The sequence below is a fragment of the Antennarius striatus genome, chromosome 6, assembly GCF_040054535.1.
Source record: "Antennarius striatus isolate MH-2024 chromosome 6, ASM4005453v1, whole genome shotgun sequence".
NCBI classification, from domain to species: Eukaryota; Metazoa; Chordata; class Actinopteri; order Lophiiformes; family Antennariidae; genus Antennarius; species Antennarius striatus.
The window spans coordinates 16266037-16287550 of NC_090781.1; the positions used below are offsets into that span (position 1 = coordinate 16266037).

Here is a 21514-nt window from a genome sequence, read left to right on the forward strand (position 1 = left end):
ACACACACATACTGTATGTACAGTATATCATTGAGGTTTTGTCACCAACTGCACAAACACTTGCAGTCACAGCAGATCTCACAATACACCAGTGTGGTGAAAACTCACAAGTTCTCCACCTCAACATCCTTTGTGACAATGGCTTATAAAGATTTGCAGTCCCACATTTCTCTTTAGATAAGCAACAATACTGTAGAGAAAAACTTAAATCATTTTATGGTTAAAAATGACAAATATGCCTCCACTTCAACCTAATCAAATTCGAACACAGTTGTTCCTTTCTGCATGGCTCATTGCTCACCTTGGCAGGCGTGTGGATCCAGATGGCAGCATTGAACAAGATGTGGTCACACAGCTGCTTCAGTAGCGGTGCCCCGTGTGTCAAACCATCCAGATACTTTGCAAAGGAGAGGAACAGCTCCAATACCTCTCTGGTTGTGTGAATTCGTGATGACTGTAGGCGGAACAAAACGAGATTAAATAATCATCACATTGTCAACTATATTCCACTGCAAACTTATTTGTGTTACCTGGTACCAATTTAAATGTAGAGAGAAACAACCCCAGATAACAATTCAGGAGATATCTCATTACAATACTCATGTTCCAAAAAATAAGAACATCATATGACCAAATATCATCACTTGTGGTCTACCTTCACATTTTGGCCTGAGCTATTTGATGTGATCTAATTAGCCATGTTGTAAAACTGCTATGCATAAAACACGTTAAAGAGTTTTAAATGGAGTTGAAGTAGCTTGGCTTAGAAGATAATTTGGCTTTGACAAAAAACTTTACCACAACTATTCGGCACCTGTTCTCAGCCCAGATGGGAACCTGGTAAAGGCAAGAAAGATGTAAAATGACTCAATAGGGAAAAGAAAAAGGATATGTAATCAGATCAGTAACAGATGGTGTGATATGAGGTGTGGTGTGAAATCTGGAAGCAGGAGTGAAGGAAGAAAAAAAAATTAAGATCTTAGGTGTCAACTCTGCCTGGCAGGCTGTTAGTTAACAGCAGCTGAAAGCCAACAGGCAGGCAAATAACTGAGTGACAAAGTGGAGTCATTTCTCAATGCTCCAAAAGAGTCGGCACTCTGGAGAGGTTGGCAAGCTGCTAGACAGATCTGCATCAAAAACAGGTAAATAAAGATTGATGCAGAGACAAGGGGAAATCAAGATGAAGAAAGTGGAAGTGAAATAGTGTTCTTCCTCCAGCTTTGTTCAACTCAAAGAAACATCCTAGGCAGGTAATAGAAGAGAGGACTTTATGTGAGAGATAATGCACCTTTATGGAGAGGAAGATGAAAGTGTTTTCAAAAGCAGATCTGACAGTAAAAAAAAAAAAACCTTGTAAAATATATCATGCATCATCTATTATTTCACTCAAAAGGGAAATAAAGAGTTGGCCATATTCAAATCATTTTTCAAAGCGAGTTTGTCTGATGATATTGTTGTTCCCAGACTATTAGTCGGCATGTTTTGGGACTCCTTGTTTAACTGCTGCCGAAAGCAGAGGGCTAAATAATGAAGTATATGTATGGGAAGGCTATCCTGATGTACAAAAGAACTAATGTGTCACTGAGGTTAGAGAATAATTGTGATATGTCAATGAGGCCAGGCCATACCTTCTCAAGCAGATATCCAATCACCAAAAAGCCCTTCCCTGCTAACATCTGCTCCTGCATGGCCACAGAGCTCTTGAGCAGCTCAACCAGGAAGGCCAAGAGAGTGGCACTGCAAAACAAGAAGACATTGTGTCTCATAAAAGAAAGGAGTATTCACACACACTGGAAGTCTATTAGAAGTCACTGAATCTTATTAATTTATATAGACAGTGTGGGAGAGGTAAAGCCAAGGTCATTTTCAGACGATATCAGCAGTCATCTGGGACCTCTTCTGCCTACGTCTTACACTTTCATCCATCTTCAGTTAGGAACAGTGGGTTGGTTCGTTGGGCTCTCTGGAGTGAGTAGTCGGGGGGCTCTAACTATGTCTGTGTACTTATGTGTGTGTGAGATGGAGGGAAGAGGTCCATGGGACAGTGGATTGAATATTTTTTTTGTCTTTGTTGCAGGGCTTTTCATGCAAAGCCTTTGGCCGAGCAGCAGTGCTGCTCAGTGACACTTCTTAATCGGCTTTCCTTCGCATCCTCTGGTGGCCTCCACTCTAGTTCAGCATTCGCAAGGACATAACCACTCTATGCAGGTCTTCCACAAGATATGGTATATTCAGTACATGCATTCAAACTACATGGAAACCTTTTCAATCTGCCGGTGTTCAGTATAACACATACAGATTTACATGAACTCGATGTGCTCTTAGTTTCTCTTTGATCTTTCACTATAGTAATTCTGTATAGCTTTGTTCTAATTTGGCAGTGATAAAAACTGATACTATGTCACAGCTGTTTGCAATTCAAGGGTCATGGTTTTATTAAAAGCATTTCTAAATCACTGCTCAGCGGTGCTGTTGTGGACAGGCACGGCAAATCCACAGATTTTACCGAGAGATAATTGTTGGTGGAGCTCTGAACCCCTCAGCTCTGCTTGCCTTAGAAGGACCCAGTCTAAAAGCAAAAGCAAGGACAAAACATGTCTTCAAGGGTGACACACTGTGAGGGAAAGACCCACGACTTGTAAGAGAGAGTACGAGAAAAGAATAGAGAGCAAAGATGAGAAGAAACTAGAGAGGCAGAGAGCTTTTGTCATTAGTGATTTGATCTTCTGTGGGGCCACTCCAGCGACTGTCTAGAAGTGCAGCCATCATGAAACATTCTCAGGATAAGAATGGAGGACAGACTCCATCCAGGGCATAGTCGAGTTTTAGATTGACCTCCTTAAAGTAATGGTGATGGGGGAACTGAACTAGTGGACTCCACATTGAAAACTGAACTATAGCTTCACATGGGCTGGTATTATAAGTTGGCAGAAGATCATGAGGTATAGTGACACCAGCACATTTGTTGACCAATGTGCATGAAAGTTTTCCAACACAGGCTGTGCTACAGATTCCTTTACAATACTGGATGTTGAAAATTGATCACCAGTATGTCATGGAACCTGACTCCAAACCAAGCATGCAGTTTTATTTTGTGATAGGTTCAACACAGTTGTTGTTTTGGAGGCTTTATTTTAATTTTGTTTGTAGAAATTCTCACTCTCACTTCCTGGATAAATAAATTATTCCCTGTTGAACCTCAACTTTAATGTAGGTTGGTATTACTTATCAGTAAAGGTTTAATAAATGTCCAACATTATACAGTGATCCCTCGTTACTCACAGTTAATGCATTCCAGGACCACCCGCAAATAACAAAATTCTGCGATATTGCAACAAACCATTTATTTTATTATTTACGGTAATTTAAACGTTTATGAACTCTCCCATACTGGTATTAAACCACCTTCTATCCGTATAACCTTTTCCCACACTCTAACAGAGTGTTTAAAGCACTTTTAAGTGTTTCTTTAATACATGGAAGTGCGCTGCATTCCGTGAGTCTCAGAAAGCAGTGCACTTCCGGATGTTGTCAGCCAATGGAATGCACTTACGATATCAGTGACTACCTACTAAAAATCCGCGATGAGGTGAACGGTGCATCTTGAAGTGCGAATAAGCGAGGGATTACATGACATTTTTTGCCTTTTTCTCGAACAATTACAGCATCACGGGGGAAAAAAGGAACTCAGAATTAAAGAATCACAAAGTAATAAAATTTAAAAACACCCCAAGCTGTGCCTTCATCTTCCATATCTAAACTTATATTATGAGATTTTAAAAAGGGACATTCTGTCGTAAAAAAATGTATTCCTCTTACCATACAGTCTCTTCCACCTGGTTTTCATTTGGCTGATGGAAGTCCAGCTGAGCAAACAGTGGGAATAGCACCTGAATTCCACCAATGGAGTGGAGTGCACTGTGAATGGAATGGGTCACTGTGGCTTTTACATCCTGTGAGGATGATATAAAACCGGTCAAACCACCATTATAATGACATTTAAATGAAGAGTCTGAAGTTTGAGTAAACGGACTGGCCTGTAGCATAAGGGCGTGTGGTGAGTGAACAAAGATGGAGGTATTTTCTTTAGGTGAGGACTCCAGGCAGAGCTGGGCATCAGTGGCCTTGGCATTATAGGTAAAGGCAATAGAGCCGGCCAACTTGCTGTCATACAACACCTGCTTGTGATGCTCTGCTAGATAAATATCGCTCTCTGACTTGAACTTAAATGTGCTCTGGAAAAAAAGGAGAGAACAAACGAGTTAGAGATAAAGAAATGACCTTTTAATTGCAACTCATTTAATTAATAAATAAATGCAGGAATTAAAGTGTATAATATTATTTGTTCCAGCAAACATTCATTCTGTGAAGTCACAGTGCAGCAAATGATTCAATTTTGGCAACATTTAGATAATTTATATATCGACTAAAATAATTCATTTATCCTCTCCTTTGTCCTTAACGCTGCATTCAACAGCAAAACATAATATACAGTATTTGCTATAACTGTGTTTTTAGTATGTAAGTAAATAAGATATTGAATTGCTTAAGTGAAATAAGATGTATGTATGTATTTGTTGTGCATCAATTTTCAATTGGATTTGTTTTGATTTAATTGCTCACACTGGAATTCTCCCTTTTGTTACCTGTGCAAACAATTTTCAATGTTAATTTTCAATGTAACTTCTCAAACAGCAAGGAGTGGATGAGAAGTATTAGTTTATTTGAATCAATTTTTTTTTCTTTATTTTTTTTAATCCTCAATTCTCCAACAGTCTTTAGTATTTTCACATAGACACACTACAGTAAAAATAGTCTGCAGAGAATTGTGGAAACCACCTTCATTGAGCTCTGATAATGCAATTTATTTATTGTGTCATTTTGAATCCAGAAAAATCATGTGATGATGATGATGAGTCAAAACATTGCACAAACATCTGTTCACAATTTAGTAGTTATTCATTAATGTCTCCTTCCAAAATCGTGCCAGAAAGATCCATTTATAAACCACATAGCAATCCCTGTTCTGATTCTTTTGAATTTGACTGACTACTCATTGACTTCTGAACAACACTGGTGGTTGATTGTAGTAATTAATTATTGCAATATATTTTAATTGTTGCTATTATTTTTTTAATGTGTTCTATAATCCCTTATATATTAAAGCAACTAATGCAACTTCAAGACTGGGTAAACAAAAACAAAAACGTTGAACCATCAGTCAGCAGCCCAGTTACACATTTATTATGGAAAACACAACAAATAGCTGATCAATGGCAGACTGCTTTTAATTAACACAATCAATTAGTTGAGGAAAGATGAGTTGAATTATTCTGTTAAGGATGCGTGAAGAGAATATGTTTAATCACATAATAATGTCCTCTATTCTGGAGCACTGAATTATTAATGAATGACTGAAATGTTTTTCCTTTTCTCTCTGACTCACGGAAAGAAGATGGTCATGAGACACAGAGACAGTAGGAGCTGAATTAAGGAAACTATGTTTATGGTTATTGTGAGACTGTGGGTAATTATATTTACGTAAGTTACGCTATATACGTAAGTTACACTACTTATGTAAGTTACGCTATTTACGTAAGTTACGTTATTTACGTAACTTTACTTTATAACTTTATAACTTTATAAATTTACGACAGAGAGACAGAGATGGGAAGGACGTGCAGCAGGTTAGGGTGATTAAGGATAGTGATGGAAGTCTATTGACAGTTGCCAGTAGTGTGATGGGAAGATGGAAAGAGTACTTTGAAGAGTTGATGAACGTGGAATAAACTGGGTTTCACACAGCTATCTGAAAGGAATAGCCAAATCTGAGATGAAACATGCCTCGCTATTCTTTATATTTTATATAATCTACAATGGTATTAGTCTAATACTAATATTATATACAGTACAGTAATCAGTATTAGAAGTTTCCCATCTTAATTTCACAAATTGTTTGATTGTAAAACTTCATCCTCAAGATTTCAGACTTTTGTTATAAAATTCAAAACGGTCAAAATACATTTACAGAATATGTTTTGAACTGCCAGGCAGGAGGCCATGAGGAAGACCAAAGAGGAGGTTTATGGATGTAGTGAAAGAGGACATGAAGGTAGTTGGTGTGAGAGAAGAGGATGCAGAAGGCAGGGTTAGATGGAGGCAACTGATTCGCTGTGGTGACCCCTGAAGGGAAAAGCTGAAAGGAAAAGATTTTCTGTATTTGTTTTCTCTTAGCATTCCTCCATCAAGAGTTTTAAGTTCTAGGAACCACAATTTGAGCCAAATCTAACAACTTATCCTCAACTAGTCAGAAGATAATGAAAAGGAATATGTCATAAGAGGCATTCTGTTCATGTGGTAGCCAGCATGCATCTCGTCATGTAGTCTTTAACATCCTTCAAAAGGTATAAGTCATAAAGCCCAAGTGACAAGTAGTAACAAGCTCCAGTGCCATGGACTTCAGTATGAGCACTGCTGCAGTGAGAAAATAATGATCTTGTGGGCTGCAGCTACAGTAGGGAACCCTGTGGCACAAGAGCATCATTTCATGGGAGGTAATACTCCAGTAACAGTGGCCTTCTTTCTCTAACAGTGGACAACTGGTGACTGACTAGCGGCATCCTTGAAGCTATTTAGGCAAGACTCATGACAAGTTGGGAATAAATTGCAGAACATGAGGTTTTATCATGACTACAGAAGCAAACTAAATGGTCCACAATGCTCAGGGTATAATGAATCCATTTTAATGAAGACAAATTAAATAAATTAGTAAATTAGTCACGTAATGACTCTCTGTGTATAGCTATAAATAAATAAAATAAATACATACATAAAAAAATATGCACACATATATGCATACATACAGTACATAAATCAACTAAAAATAGTTTTCAATAAAATATTGCCAAAAGTGATTCACTGTCAGGATGGGAGATTTGAACTTTAAAAAAATCAAACCAAAAATAGTAAACATCAAATAACATTTAAAGGGCTCTACTGAGGGTCACAGAATGTTGCAGCGATTGAATTGTGCCCCTAGTATGGACATCTATATGTAAATCTACACACATATAGGTACGTATGGGTTTATACAGTACCTCATTTTTGACTTATGTCATGTCACATTGCTGTATTGTGTGGTTTCAGTGCCTCTTCACACAGATTACATTCGGTTTCTGTGAAAGGGGAGGATCAGGACTGCAGAGCTCCTCAGTTTCTGTGATGCATACTGAGCAATGTTGGCACAAATTCAATGAGTTAATCTGCCCCATGTAGAACACATATGGTGTTGATGATAGAGGGCATACATTCATAAATTCATGGCTTAATTGTTTTGATTAGTTAATTCAACGACTCATAAATTATATTCAGAAGAGCTATCATGTGTCATTGCTGCGGTGGATGATATTTTATGACTTCAGACCAGGTTGTCCCCCAGGCTTTGAAAAAATATTTGTTTCCTTTACACCACTGGGAATTAGATCTTTTGGCAGGCTGTTTGGCAGGTACACAAATCTTTCACTTCACAATCTCACAGACTAACACCAAGTTTGATTAGATCTGCCGTGATGAGTGGCAGCCTGATACAGTAGCCATATTCTGACACAGTAAGGGTCTGCAGAACCAACATTGCCTCTTAATGTTATCTCTGAAAGGCAAGAAAAAAGCCAGTCATAGAAATAGAAATAAACATCAAAAGTTGCTTGGCACCTAAAATCAGCCGTGAGTCGAACTTAGTTTGGAGTGCAATTTCACATTCACCGATACAAAAAGTGGCCCGGGAGCAGTCTGCAACAGGTTTGTCCTATTTATGACCATAAATCATAAAATCCAATTATCGTACAGAGAAATAGTTACAGCTACATTTAACAGACTGTGGGAGCAAGTTAAAGGATGTCAAACATCAAGCATGGATAAGAGGACCATGTATCAGAAAATAAGCCAAGTATCAGCTTTAATGTTTCTTTTACGGCTGTGCTGTTTTGATGAGCTGAAGAAGACTTTTCTTGGCAGTTTTCAGATGAAAACAGACAGGCTACAGACAGACATCTTCACCAAAACCAGTCAATGAGTCAGAGAACCCTGACTTTCTACCTCACTTGCCCAGTCATCCCTCACTTTTGTGTTACCTCTCTAAGCAATGGTCTTCCTGCCACAGTTAAGCAGGCTAGTGTCAAGTCTTCAACCAAGTGGGGTTTACAGACAATGGGAAAGACTGGTCTTTCTTTCAATTTTAAATTGATTTCTAGTTAAAAGTGACGGTAGAACAAAGAGAGCTCACATGAAATGGACAGAGACCTAAACAGACTTGAGACGTATCCTGTGTTCAAAGGGGATTTGGCAGTGGAATCATTCTTCCATTTGTGACAAAGTGCAGGGCTTAAAACTAAAGAATTTGAATCCGTAGCACAAATGAGCTGAACCAGAGTATGAACATAGGAATAAAGTATATAGTGTCTGAAGAAGAATAACCTGGAGTAAGCTTCGTATCTGGGGACTGATAGTAAACAAAATAAAAGTATATCTTGAAGAAAAAGTGTGCAGATTAAATTTTTTGTCACTTTAAGATTAAGAGTCACATTCGAATCCACTTTAGGGTAGGTGAGAGGTTTATGTATTTGTGATCTTTTGGTCTTTATCATGGAGTTCCAGAGTGCTACAGCTGCTGATATACAGTAAGTGAGCTCTATCCCTTCCCTCTGCTTCCCTTGGTATATTATTTCCAAGAAGGTAATTATTTCCAAGAAGGTAATTTATGCATCCATTTATCTATGAGCATCAGCCCCAAGATGAAAAAGGGACTGCAGTAGGGCAACAATAGGTTGAGATTTATAGGTGGTACATTAGGCTTACATGTAATCTAACATGGTCACCCTTAAACACATACCTTATAACCTGGTCCAAGTTGATGAACTGCAAATATTTGCGCAGGATTGAGTGCTTCACTGAACACATAGACGGCTCCTAGCTGCCCACAGAATACTCTGTTTGCATCCGCTGTCTCAGAGGAACCAAGGAAGCACTTATCATAACTCTGCAACAGGGACACAGAAAAAACACTCCATCAATTTGCACCTCAGGAATGGGGAGTAAAAAAAATCAAAATTTAAACACGAGTGAATTAGGTGAAGGGGAAAAAGCAAGATATACATCAGACGGTGTAAAACGTTCCATTTCTTTCTTAAATGTAACTCATCAACTTGAGTGATGCTTTAGGATCAACTTTGACAATTCCCTAATGAAAGTGTAAAAACCGATAGCTTTGACTTACAAGGATAAAATTACCTCCACATAACCTCAGTGACTGAGACAATATGTGCTCTGATTGCACTTGGAGCAGCGGCAGCAGTAAATGAAATAACAAAGAAGCAGGTCTATATAAGTGGCATAAGTAAGTCCTCAACAAGGCCTGTGAAAAGCCCATTCTACATGGTTTATATCAGATATGATTCTTTTTTTAACCAAATAAATACACATTAAATCAAATATTCAGGTATAAATTTGTCAAGCTACATTTGAGCCTCAGTAGCACAGAAAGAAGTGAATAAAAACAAATTATAGGAATAACATGAATGATAAGGCGGCACACTGGCGCAGTGGGTAAAGCTGTTGCCGCACAGAAATGCGGTTCTGGGTTTGATTTCTGCTCTATGGGAGTTTGTATGTTCTCCCCGTGTCTGCGTGGGTTCTCTCTGGGTTCCTCAGGTTCCTCCCACCTCCAAAAACATGCACTTCAGGTTAATTAGCCAGTCCCAAATTGCCCATAGGTGTCAGTGTGTGCGTTCGTGTTTGTCCGTGTATATATGTGGCTCCGTGGTGTGTTGGCATCGCGCCCGGAGTGTCCCCTGCCTCACACCCCCAGTGGGGTGGTATAGGCTCCAGCACCCCACGAGCCACAACGGCGGATGAAGCAATTTGAAGATGAATGAACGAGTGAATGAACATGAATGATACATGTTTCTAAAGAACAACATCAACTTACAACTACAACAAATATTCGTTATCCATGCTACAAGGAACCCACCGTATGTGGCACCAGCCTTGCTGTCACATTTTATTTTCTGTGAGAATCACCAGTTACGTGTCATGATTCTTCATGGCAGCAGGATCTTCCTTGTGTCAAACAATACGGATCCAGGAAAATTTTAAGTCACCAAGGCGTGGAATATTCATAAATTCTTCTCTAGTTTTTAGCTCCACTGTTTCCTCTTGGGGGCCCTCCACACTGGGAGTTGTGTCTGGTCTGCCTACGGGGGCGTCGCCCTGGGGATCCCTCGGGCCCAGGGGACTGGGGCGGCTCTGCAGTTGTTATGGTGTCTGCCCTGGTCTGTCGGGGTTGGGGGGGGGTCTCTGTGGTGGTGCCTCCTGTGGCTGCGGACTGTGGTGCCTCTCGGTGTGGATGGCCCCCCATGGGTGGCTTCTCCTCACCTGGATCCTTGGTGCCAAGCCATGTTAACAGTCTGCTTACTGTATGTGTGACTGTAGGCGTGTGTGTGTGTGTGTGTGTGTGTGTGTGTGTGTGTGTGTGTGTGTGTGTGTGTGTGTGTGTGTGTGTGTGTGTGTGTGTGTTTTATCTTGTGAAGCACTTTGAGTTGCATTTTTTATGTATGAAAAGTGCTATATACATATTAAATTTGATTTGATATTAAAATGGAGTGCAATGTTGTGATTTTTCCTCATGCCAACTCAGTCAACACATTTTTATATGTATAGTCCTTAATAGTCCTCTTCATTGCATTATATTCGCATTCTGTTATTGCTTCACATACCTTTAGAAATGGATCTCATCCCTGCAAATGCAAAGTGATTTACCAATCTGTCTTAAAATGTTGTGTAGCAGTTTACAGCTTGTAGTCATTCAAACACATCATTATTAAGCTGTTACACCGTCACAAACCATATTGTCAGACATTTTAAATAAGAATGTTTCAGTCTGATGGCATTTGTTATCACTGTACACACACACACACACACACACACACACACACACACACACACACACACACACACACACACACACACACACACACACACACACATATATGTATATACAGAAGCTAGTGCCATTTTCACATTTTCATAAATGTGTTCCTCCGATGTTTGATGTTCCATTTTCCGGCAGCATGCATTGCAGCTCTGTGCAGTGACAAATGGATATTTAAATTAAGGCAGAATTGTCAATCATGTTTTTTACAGAGAAATCCATGTTGATATGGTAAAACTCATTTTGCTCAATGAGCATTATTGAAAATGTCTGATATTTTTCCCTTTCATGATTCTCAGTCATGGCGCGGCAGCTTCAGTTGGTCCTGTGCCAATAAACATCCAAATGAGGGGGAAGTGAAAGGATGACAGCAGTGAGGAGGAGTAGCAATGCGTGTGAAGACTTACATCATTTGTGTTGACGTGCCATGCCATGTCTCCATAAGACACAAGCTGTCCATTAACGTAGCATCTGATCTCACTGTTCCTCCAGCGGCTGTAGATGTGAACTATGCTGATCATGTACCACTGAGGGTGAGAAGAGTATTAGACTTTGAAGGTGACCCACAAAACAGATGACTTTAAAGTGACCTATTACCAGAACACCTTTAGTTTGAGCATGCTAAATAAATACACAATAGAAGTTGGGTCACTGACCGACAATGACAACATTTCTGATGAGCTCTCTAACACACATGAGAACACTTGAATCATCCACTGCCATGGGGTTTCCCACCTCAATTTCTAAAGTCTGCACTGGAACGTTTTAAATAATAGATCAGAGAAAAGGCTAACAGGAGACAAGACAACTCATTTTTCAGTGCGAAAAAAGCCAGGTGAGATACTAGCTGTAATTACTCAGGGATGAAACATTGACTAGAGCTGGTTAAGTCAAATCAAGTTAAAAAGCTCAAGAGATGACTTTCAAAAAATGTCATGTCAAGTTCAAACAAATCCCTTCTGAAAGAAACAGGAAAGAAGAAGCATTGATCTCTAATCGACTGTTTCAAAGATGGAAACCTGAAATGGCTTATTTTGTATTTCCTAAGGAACTGCAAACCTTTTTCGTAAGAATATTTATTATTATAAGAATACAGAAATGCTATCGCTCAATGTTTAAATAAAGGTGAACAAAAAGTCTGACTTTAAAATTATTTTTAACTTGTTTCCTTACGTAACTTCTGTTCTTCATATATATTATTCATTAACGTCAGGGTCCTTTGCAGCTGATTTTTATTTTTATTTTGTCCGAGAGGTCATTTTAGCAACTGCAGCACTGATTGTTGGGATGAACTCTAAAGAACAATATCCTAATGTCCAATAATTTATTGCCTCTTTGAATAAAAAACAGGTAATAGGGAAATAGCTGCAGCCCTGCCTTACATACTCAAGGTAGCACATAAATGGACCTCTCAGACGATAGAGAACCATTCTTTACATTACACTAATATGATAACTCAAAATGCACTCATTTATGGATTTATGTTACACTGTTACTCTATTACACTACTTTCTGAGTTGGGTATTTGTGGACGGGGCTTGAAGCATGTGGTAAGGACCATGTGCCTGGCATTGGAACAAGCTAGGGGACAGATGTGGGCAAGGATTATAGCTTGATCCCTGGGATGCTGCTAGTTAAAGGTAGTTTGGTGACAAAATGGAGGGAGGTGATTCCAGGACACTGGTTGTCACTGTTGAACCTTCCTGATGTGTCGTGGGCCTAATCTAATGAAACATTGATGAAAGAAGGTCTCCAGGTATCTCCAATGACATGCTACATACTGCTGATGCACGAACCACTTGGTTTCTTGTTTGACTATCAACTGGCTCCCGAATTTGTTTTACCTCGGATTATGGAACAAGGGATTATAACATTTTATCCTATGTATTAGCAAATTTGAACCTCTCAGTTGTCTGCAATTTTTTTTTACAGTAATGGAAATGTGGTATTTTTTTAAGCATTTTGACTTTCCCCTGATTTTATATAATCTTTATACCATAACTGTTTATTGACAGATAACTAACTGATGCAAAACTACATAAGGGTAAGATGATACAGCCACTCACAGCACAAGAATAAAAACTGCCAATCCCTGTGCCTCTGTGGTCTTTGTTCATTTGCTTGACCCAAAAAATGTGCTCTGAGCAGTCTGATTACCTCAGATCCATCTACACACAGAATTAAAAACATTTAACTGAGGATTCAAGAATGTGAGAAAGAGGAAAACAGGCTTCCGATAACTTAGAAAGGCACACATGTCTAAACCCAGAATGAATTAAAAACTTCGTACAACATGTTCCATCTTCTAAAATCTTGCACTAAGTGATTGCCTTGTCGTTGCAGATGAAATGGGGTGAACTGTTATTCCCACGTGTGTTTGAGCCTGTTTTTCATCTCACTGAATGCTCTGATTAAGTGCTATTTCTTCATCTACATTTATACCCAAATGCACCTCTAAGACTCCTCTAGGGTGTTAAACTCAACATGTCAATGTACTGTATAAACTTCTTATTATAAAATGCTAGATGCTGAATAATGAATCACTGGTGAGTGTTGCCACAACTGCTGAGTATTTTAAAAGGATAGTGTTTTCAATGATTTTAGAATGAAATCTAAAGCTAGGTAATCAACTGTTTTGATGTAGATGTAAAATAGTTGAATGGTTTTAATCAATTTGTGCAAAATATATTGCAGATCTGTGGGACTTCTCTTGATAGTACATGGCTGAAACTGCTGATTTTGGAGGTAAATATTAAACTAATTAATAACATAACCGAATAAAAATTGTTATTTTATGCTCAGTTCTGGGTTTATTTTTTAATTAGTGAAAGAGTACTAAATGTAAGTATTCAGTTGCTGAACAGTTCTAATTAAATTTGAGGATTTCTTTCTTTGCAGGAGTTCAGGATGAGGCAATCTCATTTAGTTAATTGGCTATCCTCTTTTTCCTGCAACACACTAATATTATATGTATAAGTATAAACTGTACGGCTCAAGATAATTAAACACCATAATGATTAAAAAACGGCAATTAACGTGAAGCATGCATAGTAAAATAATTTACTCAAGTTAGTTATCAATATAGCTGTGCTTACCTTCCTTGGCTGAAAATCAAACTTGACACAATGCTGGAAACCTTTGCCTTTAGACTTGAGTGACGTCACAATCAAGCAGTTACCAACAAAATGTGCAGAATACCCAATGCCTTTGCAGGTACGAAAGCTGTAAATTTAAAGAGCACATATTTATTTTTTAGAATATTTCACAGTTTCCTACTGCATTCTCATTCTTGTTTTTTTTTTTTTTTTGTACTGTAATTATCTGCTGGGTTGTTTTTATTCCCTTAACAATGCTACATGAACTGTAGGCACCAATAACTCAACTGAGTCACTGCACTCCCACAGTCTGAAGTTGTTTCCCTCTTCAAAGCCCCACATCACCACCCCCTCCCGCTGGATCATATAAAACAGACAGACCCTCTTTGTCAAAGCAGATAAAGAGAGGCTATGCTTTCAAGGTGTGGAGCATGCAGGGACAGAGACATATGGAGCCCCACACCTTCCAAACCTGAGCTCTCCCTGATTCTCTGGTGGACAAACCTGTCTGTGATTACTCATTACTTTGGGCTGTATGTGAAGATACTATAGATATCCATACATGCCCAGCCACTGAGCTATGAGACCCTTTGAGCGATACTGAAAGAGGATTAGCATGACATATCTCAGCCTTTGTAGTTCCTCTGTCAGTATAGAATCACCACAAAATGAATTCAAACAGCTTGGCTTAACCAATATTTCCCTTTGTCTTCTTTTCACATTGCACATTAGAGATACACAGAGATTCTCTTTCAGAGGTGAGTTAATTCTCTGGTTCTCACTGTGCAATCCAAACTAGCAGATGATTCCGTAAATGTGCAGTCTCTGACGTAATTGTGAAACCCCATCAATCAACTCCACCCTTTAATCTTGTTCCGGTTCACAACACCTCTTGTATTCTGTGCTTTTCGCACAAAGCTCATCTCATAAACTGATATAACAGAAGCACTTTGAGTTGTTGATTTTAGCACTAATTACCCACAAACCCTTGAAAGAGCTGTTATGTGAGCCTTGTGTAGCAGATATTCAAATCTAAATGACTACCTCCGCTTGCAGCAGTTCTGTAACAGCTAGTACCAGCTGCTGCAGTAATGCTTCAATGGGTTTTAAACTTGATAATCTCGCTTATTTCTCTTTTTTTCTCTTATAATTCATGATCATTATCTGGGGGAAAAAGAAAAGAAAAGATGTTTTCACAAACCCCATTACATAATTGTTAGTGTGTGAAAACAGCATCTGTGAAACTCGTTTAATCTAGAAAAACAAGATCCAGTCATAATCTGTTTAGATGGGAAAATCAATGTAGGTCATAGAATATCAGACAGCATATTGCTTTGTCGATAATGCTGCAGGTAGTTTTATAGGTCTCAGCAGCAATGGAATTCTGATACAATGGTAAGGCATTTAAGTTGATGGAAGGCATGAACACATACTCCTGTGTTCTCTGCTGTCATAATACAGAATTTAATCACCTTTGGGAAAGCCAGGAGTACATGTAGGACATTGATATCATGGATAACAACTGTATATGACTGTGTTCTCACCAGTAGAGGTATGGTTTGTCCTTGTCCACATTTATGTTGTTCAAGGGATCCATTCTGAACCAGGTGTTGAATGTAAACCCATTCTGATAAGGCCACTTGGCAATAGGAGGTAAAGCAATGGCCTGGGATGACATACAAAAAAAACCACTCAAGACACAGTCGTACACTATGAGGGAGAATTTAAAAGTCTGCAGCACTGCCTGTTCAGCCGTAGGTTCAGAAGTTTAAAAAAAAAACAAAACAGGAAAGAACGAATATTCGGTGACCTCCGCAGTGATACAGGGCAATGATCCCATTATAATTTCTGTTCGGGTTGAATGCTTTTGAATGACAGCCACTCTAAATAAATGACCATGATTCTAGCTCTATATGAATTTAAATTATGTTGCCATGAATATTTATGATTCTTTACATCTTATAAAATTACTCAGATCACTCATTCACTTTAATCACCATGCTTTGCCAAAGGTAATAAAAAGTATGCTCCACTCTGGATGAAGTGTAATGTCCTGTCACCTGCTTCCTTTGTACCACCACCTGCTGTATCCCGTCCATTATGTTTCTGCTTGTCTTCGTATATGTGTTCAAATGACTGATCATAAGACAGTCTATCAATAGATGAACTGTGCAGGCTATGCACATTTTCTTATATACAAGACATTCGTTTCATTCACACCATGTCTACAGTCAGTATTTCTGTGTACAGTATCAGTAGACATGTTAAAATCCATACATGTCAGTAATTTAGCAACTTTTTTCCTTATTATGTTAAATTGGAATTGGTTAAAAAAAGGAAAATTGCACAAACTGAAAAGATAAACATTAAAGGAATGACTCAATGATATAAAACTCTACATCAGAGGCGTATGCATAGATTCACTAGTTTTGTCTTTACACATCAGTAATATGTGAGAGGTTGTATTATTTTTTTGTGTGGATGAATTGGAAGTAGTTTAATTCAATCTGGATTTCATTAACATGTACAAATAAATGTCCTTATGAAAATGAAAGTACTGTGAGAGCTTACTGCTGCGCTGCGACCAGGAAAATTGAAGAAGGTATCTGGACCTTGTCTCTGGGGCATCTGATTCAGCACTGATAACATTTTGACGGAATGCTTCGGCTGCACAGGTGATGAAAGAGCAATAACAAGACAGTCAGGGCCATGTCACTGACCGTTTGAATCATAGCTTATACACTGTCCGTTAACTCATTCTGTAGTTAGTCAATTATAGAGCAGTTCTGAATCAATTTAGTGTGAAAGCCATGTTGAGCAATCTGCCTAAGTAACAGCATGCAGTCCCTGCTATCACTTACCCAACAGCCTCCTTCACCCCGCAACAAGCTGAAGAGCAACTTCAGTTCCTTTACTGTGATGCTGTAGGTTGCCAACACTCCCAGCATGACCACTAGCAAGTCTATACAGACAGGATCACATTCATGCATCACCAGAGATGCACATAAGACAGGGAGGACAACCAGGAAATGTATTTGTAATTAAAGTCAATATATGCATGAAGGAATTAGGTGATAACAATAATAATAATAACAACAAGGCAGTCAGAGACTGCTACATCCGACGGCACCCCAGAATTCAACATTTTACCCTGAAATGTCTTCAAACAATCTAAAGCATCTAAAGGTGAATCTAAAGTGAATCTAAGGTGATTCATTTTTTGCTCTTCTTGAATTACAACAGTAGTTACCCTCTAGTTCATCCATCATAAAAAGTAATACCCATGTGTATGTGGAAGGTTTCAAAAAATGTCTTGAGTACTCACTGCTCAACCCCTCTAACTGATGTGTGCTTTGGTCTGATGAACTCAAATTGCTGTGTATTTGTAAATTACTGATGTTGTGGTGTCATGAGCCAAAGAAATCCACAACATTTAACACTGAACATCAGTGGTGGTATATGGTTGTGTTTGTGCCTGTGGTTTGCGCACATACAGATTTCTGGTACTAATAGTGGCATTAGTTTGGTCCACATGCATTCCTGTCCAATGGAAAATGTGACATGCGCCATGAAGCAGAAAATGAAAGGACAACCTTGGATAAATAATTATTTTTTTAAATTACTTAAACATGGAAATTATTTTTTTCTCGTTATTGTAATCCAAAATGCAGCTTAGTGAAAAGATAGGGACAGATGAGGCCTGACTGAAAGTTAATACCATGAAGGCACAATCATTAGCTATGTTGGACATTGAATAATGATAACAAATCAATTTTAAAATAAAAATGCATGTACAACCACTGTGATAAGAAAAAAAAAGCTTGCACACGGCACTTTCATACCTGCAATCATGTCATCCACTGAGCCCATTTTGAGCAGCACCTGCTCAATGAGGCCCACCTCAGTGCTGGTCTGGAGGTTTCGAACACTTTTCCTGAGGATGGCGGTGAACATGCTCCAAATTTCAGCCTGGCATGTGACGTTGCAGTTCTCCAACAGCTGCATCATACAGCTGATACTTTCCGCGTCCTGTATAATGAAGTTCGTCTCCAGATCAAATTCACCACCGACCAACTGCAAAATGAAACCGGAGAGATTAAATAAGAGACTTAAATTCATGGACATCCACATAATTTACTAATAGCTTAGCATTTTTTGAAGAGAGGAAGGAAACAAAAACGAATCACCCTGCTGTTGCTATTGAGTTACAAATAATAATTTTTATTATTATTGAACAAGCTGAAAACTGCAATGAATAATGAAGTTCTTGAAAGTCATCAAACAAAAAAATTAAACCTCCTACGAGGTGCACAGTATATATGGAGAGCACTGGCAACAGATTACTGGTTGGCATCAAAGCGGGCAGACAGAAAATTGACCAAGATACCACGGCACAGTCCTATGATTGACAGGTTATAACTGGATGAGATCAAAAGCAAGCTGAAGTAATGGAAAGAGACCAATCTATGGAGTCATAAATCAAGCCTCATCTCAATCCTCATCAAATCATGGCACAGTTACACTACAGTGATGTTTGTCACTTGACTGCTTGAACTTCAAAACTGAGAGAAAGTCTTGGGTGTAGTTATTATACAAAAGTTTTACTCAGTATGTGTAACACTCATTGAAGAGAATTAACAATATGTAGCTAAAGATATTGGGTTCATTCAGGAAAACAAAAACAAAAGATGTAGTCTGTAAATTTCAGAAAATAATTGTCAGCTCTGAAGCCTAAAGTCCAGAAGGAACAATAAGAACTTCACTTGGAAATTTGTGGTATGGGGTAGCTTCATGCAGCTATAACAGGCTGTAACATGTCAATCAATGGGCTGTTATATTTGCTGGTAAGGAACGTCAACAAACTGGTAGTAGGCTAAAAATTGGATCAAACTCTCCATTCTATTCCCGCAAGATGCCAACATTTATGTCCCACTTCCAAAAGCCAAACACACTCTCCAAAAGGCTTTATGCATCTTTTGGATAGGACCAACATGCTGCATTGCTGGCCAAGGCTAGCTGTGCAATGAGTGTGACATTTTACAATATGGCATCAGTTTGGTCCCACACTCGACATCTTTCGTCTAAAATAGGTGGTTAGTTGGACAAAGTAAGGCTGCAGAATAAAAGAAAAAGACTGAAATTCTTATAAATATAACTATATATATATAACTATAACTCTATATATATATATATATATATATATATATATATATATATATATATATATATATATATATATATATATATATATAAAAAACTATATAACTATATAACTATATAACTATATAACTATATATATATATATATATATATATAAAACTATATAAATATATATATATATATATATATATATATATATATATATATATATATATATATATATATATATATATATATATATATATATATATATATATATATATGGGCGGCACGGTGGCGCAGTGGTTAGTGCTGCCGCCTCACAACATGGCGGACCAGGGTTCGTCCCAGTCTGTGCGGAGTTTGCATGCTCTCCCTGTGTCTGAGTGGGTTCTCTCCGGGTTCTCCAGCTTCCTCCCACCTCCAAAAGCATGCGCTTCAGGTTGATTGGCCGGTCCCAAATTGACCGTAGGAATGAGTGTGTGTTTGTGTGTGTGAATGATTGTTTGTTTCCATGTGGCTCCGCGGTACACTGGCGTCGTGCCCGAAGTGTCCCCCGCCTCACGCCCTGAGACTGCCGGGATAGGCACCGGCTCCCCCGCGACCACGTATATATATATATATATATATATATATATATATATATATATATATATATATATATATATATATATTGAAAGTTCTCGTGTGAAAAATCCCCCTCTTGCTGCTATTATTTCTCTTACTAGATATTATATTTTTATCTTATTACAAACTAAGTGAGCACTTTTCACAGTTGCTGACATGATATATAGTTTACAGCCCAAGGTCATATTTGGACACACATATATTGGCAGTATCACACATCTCAGATGTGACATACTCTTTAGTTTTTTTACCATGTTGAGAGAATTTGGAGGAGACATACTCAGAAAATGTATGTAGCACTATGTAAGGCATTTGAAAAAAGATAATTTTTTTAAAGTTTAATATGTAACATTTCAATCAAGCTGTACATGACAGGAATATTGTAGAGCTTTAAAATATTCAGGCCTTGTCACAGGTTATAATTCTTGCTTTTAGATTAAACGCTTTCTTGTTGCAGTGGTTATTACACATATCATCCAATTGCTCTTTCAAGCCATGTAGTCTAGACTAAACCTTGACATTATTTATTACTATTTATTAATCCTGCTACTATTAAATACACCACATTCATGAGAAGCAGTGTAAATAATAATACAGGATCCCAGTATTATTTAGGACTCAAAATCATGTTCATGGAACCCCAAGATTACTCTTAGGAGATAAATGAACACACTTTGTGAACAGTAAACATGAATGTAACTATAATAGTTTCTGTGTAGAAGAAACAAGTGATATGTGATTGTTGCAAATGACACCTTTAGACAATAACAGGCTTTCACTTTAAATTGGGTACCTGTTTTCCACATCTGCTACATCTATACTTCCCCCCCTCCATTCTAAACACATCTTATAATGTCAAACAGTGTCAAACAAATCCATGTTTTTGAAATTTATGACAGATGAAATTATTTTTGTGAAATGACATTGACTTCACACCTTTCTTAGGACAAATTATCACCACAGAAATAATTAAATACATTTGCATCACAGTCAGCAATTGTATTACAAACTTTTTTTTCAAATTGTCTTTCCAGAACAGTTATAACTTACGTTTAATTTTCTGTCTTCCTTCCTTCTGGGTTTATCTAATATGCTATAATGACACCAAACAGTGACAGAATGTACCTGAACACATTTACTTTATCTCTGGCCTGTCTGGCTTCTCTTCCTGATGACTTGAGGTGATACAATACTGCTAGTCTTGGTGTGTTTACCTCAGTGTGACACCTATAGAGTGCTGGTAATACTTTAAGTCTCTGCTAAATCCCTTCTCACTGATGCAGAGATTACTCCACTATCAGTAAACTGCATAATACAATCCCAGTTTTAGGGAAGAAGTGTCAAAATTGAGATTTGCAAGGCAGAAACAAAAGGTTGACTGTTTTTCTTTTGTTTAACTTACTTGTACAGAGGTAATTCTTTCTAAATGGGAATTTAATCTATGAATTCATAATGGGATTACCTACACATCGCAACTGAAAACAAGGTTTACAGGTAATGATGAGATAAAACTGATTAGCAGGTCTAAATGTGTCAGTTTGCTGTTGGACTTCATTAAACTAAAGATGGATCAGTAATTTATCTGACAAAGGAGGCATCGAATTGTCTGTTGGCATTTTATATTGCAGGCCTTATCTTGCCCTGTGTTTGCCATGGATCTGCAAGTCGA

The 21514-nt window shown here is 38.1% G+C and overlaps 1 protein-coding gene across 1 annotated transcript in view; it reads right to left on the minus strand.

The window, feature by feature from the left end:
* Window positions 1–21514, minus strand: part of LOC137596185 (neurobeachin-like) — a 196958-nt gene that overhangs the window by 125872 nt on the left and 49572 nt on the right. The window contains 11 exon segments of the mRNA XM_068316497.1: window positions 302–454; window positions 1629–1737; window positions 3820–3953; window positions 4038–4235; window positions 8888–9034; window positions 11392–11511; window positions 14080–14206; window positions 15624–15745; window positions 16651–16746; window positions 16941–17041; window positions 17922–18153. Coding sequence (XP_068172598.1) covers window positions 302–454; window positions 1629–1737; window positions 3820–3953; window positions 4038–4235; window positions 8888–9034; window positions 11392–11511; window positions 14080–14206; window positions 15624–15745; window positions 16651–16746; window positions 16941–17041; window positions 17922–18153 — 1539 coding nt within the window.